At 39.8% G+C, this 11,357-nt stretch overlaps 1 protein-coding gene across 1 annotated transcript in view; it reads right to left on the minus strand.

Moving 5' to 3' along the window:
- Nucleotides 1–10,272, minus strand: part of LOC126428255 (inositol polyphosphate 1-phosphatase) — a 46,552-nt gene extending 36,280 nt beyond the window's left edge. The window contains exons 1-2 of the mRNA XM_050090168.1: nt 9,838–10,272; nt 9,621–9,743 (exon numbers count right to left, since the gene is read on the minus strand). Coding sequence (XP_049946125.1) covers nt 9,621–9,743; nt 9,838–10,044 — 330 coding nt within the window. The 5' untranslated portion in view covers nt 10,045–10,272. The remainder of the gene's footprint in view (nt 1–9,620; nt 9,744–9,837) is intronic.
- Nucleotides 10,273–11,357: the final 1,085 nt, after the last annotated feature.

The following is an 11,357-nucleotide window of genomic DNA, read 5'->3' on the forward strand; positions in this document are numbered from 1 at the left end:
TTGCTGGTCATTCCCACATAGAGAGCTTCACAGTGTAGGCAGGTCAGTTGGTAAATCATGTGGGTGCTTTCACACGTGGCTCTGCCTTTGATCGTGTACACCTTCCGGGTTACAGGACTGGAGTAGGTGGTGGTGGGATGGTGCATGGGACAGGTTTTATACCGGGGGCGGTTACAAGGGTAGGAGCCAGAGGGTAGGGAAGGTGGTTTGGGGATTTCATAGGGATGAACTAAGAGGTTACTAAGGTTAGGTGCACGGCAGAAAGACACTCTTGGTGAAGTGGGGAGGATTTCATGAAGGATGGATCTCATTTCAGGGCAGGATTTGAGGAAGTCATATCCCTGCTGGAGAGCCACATTCACAGTCTGATCCAGTCCCAGAAAGTATCCTGTCACAAGTGGGGCACTTTTGTGGTTCTTCTGTGGGAGGTTCTGGGTTTGAGGGGATGAGCGTTTGAGGGGATGAGGAAGTGGCTCTGGTTATTTGCTTCTGTACCAGGTCGGGAGGGTAATTGCGGGATGCGAAAGCTGTTTTCAGGTTGTTGGTGTAACGGTTCAGAGATTCCGGACTGGAGCAGATTCGTTTGCCACGAAGACCTAGACTGTAGGGAAGGGACCGTTTGATGTGGAATGGGTGGCAGCTGTCATAATGGAGGTACTGTTGCTTGTTGGTGGGTTTGATGTGGACGGATGTGTGAAGCTGGCCATTGGACAGATGGAGGTCAACATCAAGGAAAGTGGCATGGGATTTGGAGTAGGACCAGGTGAATCTGATGGAACCAAAGGAGTTGAGGTTGGAGAGGAAATTCTGGAGTTCTTCTTCACTGTGAGTCCAGATCATGAAGATGTCATCAATAAATCTGTACCAAACTTTGGGTTGGCAGGCCTGGGTAACCCAGAAGGCTTCCTCTAAGCGACCCATGAATAGGTTGGCGTACGAGGGGGCCATCCTAGCGCCCATGGCTGTTCCCTTTAATTGTTGGTATGTCTGGCCTTCAAAAGTGAAGAAGTTATGGGTCAGGATGAAGCTGGCTAAGGTAATGAGGAAAGAGGTTTTAGGTAGGGTGGCAGGTGATCGGCGTGAAAGGAAGTGCTCCATCGCAGCGAGGCCCTGGACATGCGGAATATTTGTGTATAAGGAAGTGGCATCAATGGTTACAAGGATGGTTTCCGGGGTAACAGATTGGGTAAGAATTCCAGGCGTTCGAGAAAGTGGTTGGTGTCTTTGATGAAGGATGGGAGACTGCATGTAATGAGTTGAAGGTGTTGATCTATGTAGGCAGAGATACGTTCTGTAGAGGCTTGGTAACCAGCTACAATGGGGCGGTCGAGATGATTGGGTTTGTGAATTTTAGGATACGTTCTGTGGGGGCTTGGTAACCAGCTACAATGGGGAAGTCAGGATGATTGGGTTTGTGAATTTTAGGAAGAAGGCTGAAGGTAGGGGTGCAGGGTGTCGGTGGGGTCAGGTGAAAGGTTTTGTAGGGGGCCTAAGGTTCTGAGGATTCCTTGAAGCTCCGCCTGGACATCAGGAATGGGATTACCTTGGCAAACTTTGTACGTGGTGTTGTCTGAAAGCTGACGCAGTCCCTCAGTCACATACTCCCGACAATCAAGTACTACGGTCGTGGTGGATAAGAGTTCCAAATGTCTGCTTGTGTCTGTGTATGTGGGGATGGATATGTGTGTGTGCGCGCGAGTGTATATCTGTCCTTTTTTCCCCCTAAGGTAAGTCTTTCCGCTCCCGGGATTGGAATGACTCCTTACCCTCTCCCTTAAAACCCCTCATCCTTTCGTCTTTCCCTCTCCTTCCCTCTTTCCTGACGAAGCAACCGTTGGTTGCGAAAGCTTGAATTTTGTGTGTATGTTTGTGTGTCTATCGACCTGCCAGCGCTTTTGTTTGGTAAGTCACATCATCTTTGTTTTTATATAAAGAAAAGATGTTATGTGGACATGTGTCCGGAAACGCTTAATTTCCATGTTAGAGCTCATTTTAGTTTCGTTAGTATGTACTATACTTCCTCGATTCACCACCAGTTGGCCTAATTGAAGGAAGGTAATGTTGACTTCGGTGCTTGTGTTGACATGCGACTCATTGCTCTACAGTACTAGCATCAAGCACATCAGTACATAACATCAACAGGTTAGTGTTCATCACAAACGTGGTTTTGCAGTCAGTGCAATGTTTACAAATGCGGAGTTGGCAGATGCCCATTTGATGTATGGATTAGCATGGGGCAATAGCTGTGGCGCGGTACGTTTGTATCGAGACAGATTTCCAGAACGAAGGTGTCCCGACAAGAAGACGTTCAAAGCAATTGATCGGCGTCTTAGGGAGCATGGAACATTCCAGCCTACGACTCGCGACTGGGGAAGACCTAGAGCGACGAGGACACCTGCAACGGACGAGGCAATTCTTCGTGCAGTTGACGATAACCCTAATGTCAGCGTCAGAGAAGTTGCTGCTGTACAAGGTAACATTGACCACGTCACTGTATGGAGAGTGCTACGGGAGAACCAGTTGTTTCCGTACCATATACAGTGTGTGCAGGAACTATCAGCAGCTGATTGGCCTCCACGGGTACACTTCTGCAAATGGTTCATCCAACAATATGTCAATCCTCATTTCAGTGCAAATGTTCTCTTTCCGGATGAGGCTTCATTCCAACGTGATAAAATTGTAAATTTTCACAATCAACATGTATGGGCTGACGAGAAACCGCACGCAATTGTGCAATCACGTCATCAACACAGATTTTCTGTGAACGTTTGGGCAGGCATTGTTGGTGATGTCTTGATTGGGCCCCATGTTCTTCCACCTACGCTCAATGGAGCATGTTATCATGATATCATATGGGATACTCTACCTGTGCTGCTAGAACATGTGCCTTTACAAGTATGACACAACATGTGGTTCATGCACGATGGAGCTCCTGCACATTTAAGTCGAAGTGTTCGTACGCTTCTCAACAACAGATTCGGTGACCGATGGATCGGTAGAGGCAAACCGATTCCATGGCCTCCACGCTCTCCTGACCTCAACCCTCTTGACTTTCATTTATGGGGACATTTGAAAGCTCTTGTCTACGCAACCCCGGTATCAAATGTAGAGACTCTTCGTGCTCGTATTGTGGACGGCTGTGACACAATACACCATTCTTCAAGGCTGCATCAGCGCATTAGGGATTCCATGCAATGGAGTGTGGATGCATGTATCCTCGCTAACGGAGGACATTTTGAACATTTCCTGTAACAAAGTGTTTGAAATCACGCTGGTACGTTCTGTTGCTGTGTGTTTCCATTCCATGATTAATGTGATTTGAAGAGAAGTAATAAAATGAGCTCTAGCATGGAAAGTAAGCGTTTCCAGACACATGTCCACATAACATATTTTCTTTCTTTGTGTGTGAGGAATGTTTCCTGAAAGTTTGGCCGTATCTTTTTGTAACACCCTAATGGGAGATGACACGTTGACCATGATTTAATTTCTACAGTTGTAGAAATGCCAGGAGGTGATGACAAACTGATCTGTAGTGCAAGAGTTGAAAACATAGGTAAATGCATTTATAGTGTACTGTGGCCTTTCCGTTGCATGCTGCTGACGGTAATTCTTAGTAAGATAAGTGAAGGGAAGTAAGTGTGACAAATTTTGAGTCAGTTGTTGGTAGCCAATCAGAATGGGTGGTTATAATTTCATATGGTTCATAAATAAAGTTAGCTGGTATTTTGTCTAGTTAGGTCAGAATTTAGGCACACTCTCAGATTTCAGCAAAATCATACATAAGAGATACAAGTACATTCTTGCAATGACGAATCTCTACCTTGGGCTATGACACACATCAATCTATGATGACAATTGCATACGAGGAATTAGGGATCATACAGAGGCATATAGACGGTCGTTTTTCCCTTGTTATATCTACGAGTGGAACACGAAAGGAATCAAGTAGTAGTTGTACAGCACACCCTCCGCCACACACTGTGTGGTGGCTTCCAGAGTATGTATGCAGATGTATTTTCATGCTGAGATTTTTGCGCTTCAGCAATTCACAGCCAAACTGACATATTCCAACCTAAACTATGTCTCAAGCATGCTACAGGTCTGTCTGTCAGCACATATAGATGTCTTATATCAACACTGTTGGCAACAAACTTGTCAAATTCCAACCTAAAGTAGACTTTGACTTTCACCACAGGTTCATCTGTCAGCAAATCTAATTTTCTTCCACGTCTCAGAAACAAATCAAACCCCGAACTGCAGCAAAAGAAATATGATTAGATTCAGCAATTCTCATTGACTAGCTATGCTATCACCCAATTTGCTAAGACAAACAGAAAAATTCCTATCAGCAGCATGCACTGGTACAGATATTCCATGTCAAATCAACACACTTCAAATAAAAATTTTACCTCACCCTCTTAGATTTTGCTGGAAGTTGGTATACTTACAGTGGGCGCTGAAACTAAGAAAATACCAAATTTCAATTTTTTACCTCAAACCATTCCTGAATTATGGTCATGTAAACCTTTCAAAAACTGGCCAAAAATGTGTGAATGGACTTTTTTTTAAACTGCCCTAGGAGCAGCCCTAATTGAGCTAGAGAACTGGGAAAGGTGTCATTTTGCAGCATTTTTCATGCTCTTTCCAGTGATAGACAAAAAAACATAGCTTCCAATTCATAACCTTTTTCAAAACGGTAATGAATATTTCAATTTAATTTTTTTTACAAAAAGTACATAATTGAAAATTTTCAAAATATTTCCATAACTACTTCATACTGTTGTAAACCACATGGAAAAATATAAATGTGGGATGATGATGGGTTCATTGTTAAAAAAAAATATTCCAGACTCCAGTTTTTCACTAACTACTTTGACCAAACTGACCTTTAAGGTAGTACGTCATTAGAGGATTGTATACATAGGGCTTGATGGCTGTACAATAATTCAGAGACTGGAGCCATTGTTGAGATGATGATGTCTGCATTGTTACCTTCTAGGGCTTTGTGTGCCTACAGCATTATTGTGCACTGTGGTTTTAGTGCAAATCAATTGTTACCTCTGTGTTGACCAGTCTGCATCTGCAGGGTGATTCAAAAAGAATACCACAACTTTAGGAATTTAAAACTCTGCAACGACAAAAGGCAGAGCTAAGCACTATCTGTCGGCAAATTAAGGGAGCTATAAAGCTTCATTTAGTTGTACATTTGTTCACTTGAGGCGCTGTTGACTAGGTGTCAGCGTCAGTTGACGCTAAGATGGCGACCGCTCAACAGAAAGCTTTTTGTGTTATTGAGTACAGCAGAAGTGAATCGACGACAGTTGTTCAGCGTGCATTTCGAACGAAGTATGGTGTTGAACCTCCTGATAGGTGGTGTATTAAACGTTGGTATAAACAGTTTACAGAGAATGGGTGTTTGTGCAAAGGGAAAAGTTCTGGACGGCCGAGAACGAGTGATGAAAATGTAGCACGCATCCAGCAAGCATTTGTTCACAGCCCAGGAAAATCGACTCGCAGAGCTAGCAGAGAGCTGCAAATTCCACAATCAACTGTATGGAGAGTCCTACGAAAAAGGTTAGTTATGAAACCTGAACGTCAACTACCCGAGGCGATGGATCGGCCGCCAGGCAGCCCGTGACAGAGCACTTCATCACTGGCCTCCAAGAAGCCCTGATCTTACCTCCTGCGATTTTTTCTTATGGGGGTATGTTAAGGATATGGTGTTTCGGCCACCTCTACCAGCCACCATTGATGATTTGAAACGAGAAATAACAGCAGCTATCCAAACTGTTACGCCTGATATGCTACAGAGAGTATGGAACGAGTTGGAGTATCGGGTTGATATTGCTCGAGTGTCTGGAGGGGGCCATATTGAACATCTCTGAACTTGTTTTTGAGTGAAAAAAAAAAACCTTTTTAAATACTCTTTGTAATGATGTATAACAGAAGGTTATATTATGTTTCTTTCATTAAATACACATTTTTAAAGTTGTGGTATTCTTTTTGAATCACCCTGTATTATATTTAATAGTTCATTTTCAAGTAAATCTATACATTGAAGGACAGTTTATAAGTGGTTTTTGTATAAATATGGAATCAAGTAAAAAGTGCAGTGCTGTAAGAGTGCAGTGTTGTAATCCATTGAAGAAGTCAAATCATTTTATTAGAGACAGAAAAAAACTGAGAAATGTCACAACATGGATGCCCAAATTATTTCCTCAAATACCAAGTGGTGCCAAGATTTGTGATAAATGTAGAAAAGATGTAACCAAATTGAAAAATACACCAGAGCCCAGCAGTGATGAAAGTGTTGAAGAAGAATCTTCTGGATCAGAGACAATCATCCGAGACCAAGACCCTGACTTCACTCCAACTTCAGTAGCTGTTAAAACATTTAACACAACACTTCAAGAACTAGGTGAGTCCCCAAATGACAAGAGAAAACTAGCATCTAGGCATTGCACCAAATCGAAAGTGAAGAAAATCTCATCAATGACATGTAAACTTTTTGTTGCTCCTGAAACCTCTTCGTCAGATACTGATGAATCCGTTCTTGAAAATCTTAAAAGAAACTATAAAAATTCTATAAGTAGAGCAAAAAAACTAATGATTCTTACAAGTTTACCTGAAAAGTGGAGTGTCAGGAAAATAATGAGGGAATTTAATGCTCCTAATTACATTGTTCAGCAGCCCAAAAAAATTTTGAAAGAAAGAGGATTCATAGAAGGTCCAAACCCAAAACCAGGGAAGTGTTTACCAACAGTAACAGTCAAAGCTGTACATTCATTTTATGAAAATGATGAAGTTAGCAGGGCAATGCCAAGTATTAAAGATTGTGGAAGTAAAACAAAAATATCAAAATGACTTATTTTGTGCAAACTTAAAGAAGCTTACAAACATTTTAAAGACAAGTTTCCTAACATAAAAATAGGTTTCTCTAAATTTGCTAAGTTGAGACCAAAACATTGTGTATTAGCTGGCCGGAGTGGCATACACACACTGTCTGCATGTGCACAACTCACCAAAACATAAAATTAATGATAGAAAATGCCAAACTAAATACAGTAACAAACAGCAGCTTAGACAATTATAAGGAGTGCATTGCAAAAATGCTTTGCAACCCATAATCAGTTGATTGCAACATGAGAAACTGTGAATACTGCCCAGGAGAAACTGTCATACGTAAAATTTTAAGACTCTTTTCATGAAAACTTAATTGAACAAGTTCAGTTCTGACAGTGGATGTCAGTTGACCGATGTAATCTGGAAATTGTTCAGAAAACTTCTGAAGAATTCATAGATTTATTTTGTAGTAAGATGTCGACTTTGATTCGGGATGACTTCATTGCCAAGCAACAACGAACATTCCTTAACTCAACAAGAGAAAACCTTATGGAATCTGAATTTGTTGTCATATGTGATTTTTCAGAAAATTATAGTATAGTTCTACAGGATGAAGCTCAGAGTTTCCACTGGACAAGACAACAGATTACCATTCATCCTTTTGTAATATATTACAAACAGGAAAATAAAATTGAGCATATGAGCTTTGTCATTTTTTCTGATTGCCTGGAGCACAATACAACTGCGGTTTACACTTAACAAATAAATTTCAAAAGATTCCAAAAACGATATACTATTATTCTGACGGTTCTGCCGCTCAGTATAAAAATAAGAAAAACTTCCTGAACCTTTGCCTTCATGAGGAAGACTTCAACATAAAAGCTGAGTGGCACTTTTCAGCCACAGCACATGGGAAAGGGCCTTATGATGGAGTAGGGGGTTCAGTAAAGAGACTGGCAGCTCATGCAAGTTTGCAAAGGCCATACCAGAATCAGATCCAAACCGCACGAGATCTATTTGAGTGGGCTGTGGATAATATTACAAATGTTGATTTTGCATATTCCACTCAAGAAGACTACACTGCTTCAGAAATATTCTTAAAAAGCCGACTTGAACAGACATTGACAATCAAAGGAACATAGCAATTTCACGCTTTCATTCCCAACACTACATCAAAATTAATAGTCAAATACTTCTCAGGTGATATGCAGAGTTGGGAGAGGGAAGTAACTACATCACCAGACAAACTGAAGTTACAAGATGTATCAGACTATATCACCACTGTATATGGCAGAAACTGGTGGCTTGGGTACATTTTAGAAAAAAACGAAGAACTTGATGAAGTGAAAATAACTTTTCTTCATCCATGTGGACCAGCTAAGTCATTCTCTTACCCTGCACATGCAGATGTCCTGTGGGTGTCAGTTGTGGATGTTCACACAAAAGTGAATCCATTTACTCCGACAGGGAGAACATACATTCTTAATGAAAGTGATGTAAATCAAACCCAGTCAGCTTTATTAAAATGTAATATGTGAAGTTCCAAGACAATTTATTGGGAAACTGCTTTCAACTCAAAACTTAATTTTTGTCTCAGGTTAGTGTTAATGTATATTTTATAGAAAGTTGTTTCAAAATTATTATTAGTACCTATTGTGTTAAATTTAGCTATGTACAGATACCTGTTACTCAAAAACAAGCATTACGTATTTAATTTGTTTAATAGTTACATTTCAAACATCATGGACCAGAACTCTTATGTAAATACTTGTACTTATTCATACTTTATTTCAGTTTGTAGTTAAATGCTCAATTTCTTATTTTACTTACATCGGTTAATATACTGTTAGTGAAGTTGTATGAAATTAAAATAAGCAATCAACTTAATTATAAAATATGCTGATTAGTTTTGGTTTAATAAAGTGATGTTTTGATATTTCTAATACTTTTTTTACTTACCTTTCAGTATATTTTAAAGAAATTCCTGTTTGTTAAAAGTCAGTTTGGTCAAACTAGGGCTGTTAGTGAAAAATAACGGTCCGGAATATTTTTTTTTAACAATGAACCCATCATCATCCCAGATTTATATTTTGCCATGTGATTTACAATAGTATGAAGTAGTTATGGAAATATTTTGAAAATTTTCAATTATGTACTTTTGTAAAAAAATTAAATCAAAATATTAATTAATATTTTGAAAAAGGTTATTAATTAGAAGCTATGTTTTGTTGTACATCCCTGGAAAGAGCATGCAAAATGACACCTTTCCCAGTTCTCTAGCTCAATTACGGCAGCTCCTAGGACAATTTAAAAAAAGTCCCTTCACACATTTTTGGCTGGTTTTTGAAAAGTTTACATAGGCATATTTCAGGAATGGTTTGAGATAAAAAATTGAAATTTAGCATTTTTCTTAGTCTCAGTGCCCACTATAAGTATACCAGCTTTCAGCAAAATCTAAGAGGGTGAGGTAAAATAGGTCTGTTGATTTGACACGGAATGACTCGGTAGACTTCTGTACACCTTCATTGCAAATTTTAACAACTTCAGCTTATAGTACAAATAACATTATAAATAAACTACATTTAAATATTTAAGTTACATGAATTCCATGGAGGAGTGTAAAATGTAGTAATGAAACTTACATATATTACAGACGACTTTCTTAAAACTTTATATTGAAGAACTCATTACAAACTGATTCATAATCACTTAAATATGTTCGCCTAAGGCTTGGTTATCAATAAAAGGCACTAACATTAAATATGTACTGACATTACCTTACTCAACAGCGCTGCTGTAGAATCTTTGTCAGCTTTTACTTCAACTGTTATACTTTCACCCAGAGTGTTTTGAAATTTATTACTCTCTTCTCCCTTTATATGCTGCGCTAATTCCGGAAACTGCAAGAGAGACAAGCCGGCTTGTCATTTGCTGACATGTCCGGACACTGAACCAAATGTTTTCGTGTGTTTACAAATTTCACATATTGTTTACCTGTTCGCCGATATCATGTTTTATTGTTTCTTGTATAAGAACGTCAGCCAAAGTCTTGAAATCGTGTACAAATCTAGGGTTTTTCTCGTCGTCTACCTTCTCTTGCACAAGGAGCTCAAATAAATGTGCATTCTGTCGACATGCTCTTGCTATATTAGCTGCTTTTTCCGATGCTTGAATAAATGCACTTAACACATTCCTTTCCATAGCGTAAGATTATATACAGATCTACTATTTACCTATTCTAAACCGCAACGACGTTCTTCGAGCTACAGCAGCTGTCAAAATATAATGCATTTAACGCTTACAACGGAAAAATGAAGTGTTGCTGATGTCCTTCATAGAATGCCTTACTTTCAGCTATAAATTTTACTCTAACTAAAAAAAAAAAATCTATACTCATTCAAATACAAACAATATCACCATACATTCCAAATAAACCAATTAAAAGCTCTACTGCAAAGATACTACAACAAACATATAATGCTAGTATCGATAGATCGATCAATTGAGATATTTACTATTGTCATCAAACACTGCCAGTTTATATATCGTGGGATCTACAACGGCCCGTGTCGCTTGAGCACGTAGACTTACATACGTAAAGACGTGCGTGAAACACCCAAAATCTCACGTCGTCGCAACTGGCGAACGTAGAAATTAAATCTGAAGCCGGGTCTGCATACTTGCGCACGTTGCCCCCCCCCCCCCCCCCCCATATTTTCTTCGTCTTCGCGAGATGGCGCTTCTTGCTTACAGTCTTTTTTTTGTCCGTTCAAGAATTGATATCGTGCAAGTTTTGTTTCAGAGGCCTGAAATATAATGACAGTGACAAAAATGTGTACGTTATTGTATATAATGCAATTTATGGAACTCTACGAGGAACACTCGTGTTCGTGGAACATTAAGCTTGATACTTAGAAATATGAAGGCTGAAGCAAAAGGAGACACTGTAAACGGAATGTGGGAAAATGTACCACATATTGATGAAAATGGAGTAAAAACGAAAATCCCAAGTTTACAAAATACGTAAATGACAGAACAGCAAGGTTAGGGTTCAGTGGGGAATGGTTCTTTAGCAAACGCAGATTATAAGCCAACGTTGCTGTGGTTTTCTATTACTGATCGGCTTTTGAAGAACATAATAGTAGCAACAGAAACGTATATTTCATCCAGAAGTGCGGGCATAAACTTGGAAATTGTAGACTTAGGGATGCGGTACGTATATATAGCAGTGAGGTAAATGAATCGCCTGAACAAGATACCCTGATACGACTTTTCTCTAAATTGAAGTGCTGGCTGGTGTGGCCGCTACGGTCCCAGGTTAGAATCTGCCTCGGGCATGGGTGTGTGTGATATCCTTAGGTTAGTTAAGTTTAAGTAGTTCTAGGGGACAGTGATGACCTCAGATGTTAAGTCCCATAGTGCTCAGAGCCATTTTTTTAATTGAAGTGCCTACGAGACTCTAGAAATGTCCAAAACGACGTCTGTAAATTGGAAAATGGTTTTCGAAGGAAGCT

Source organism: Schistocerca serialis, chromosome 12, assembly GCF_023864345.2.
Source record: "Schistocerca serialis cubense isolate TAMUIC-IGC-003099 chromosome 12, iqSchSeri2.2, whole genome shotgun sequence".
Taxonomy (NCBI): domain Eukaryota; kingdom Metazoa; phylum Arthropoda; class Insecta; order Orthoptera; family Acrididae; genus Schistocerca; species Schistocerca serialis.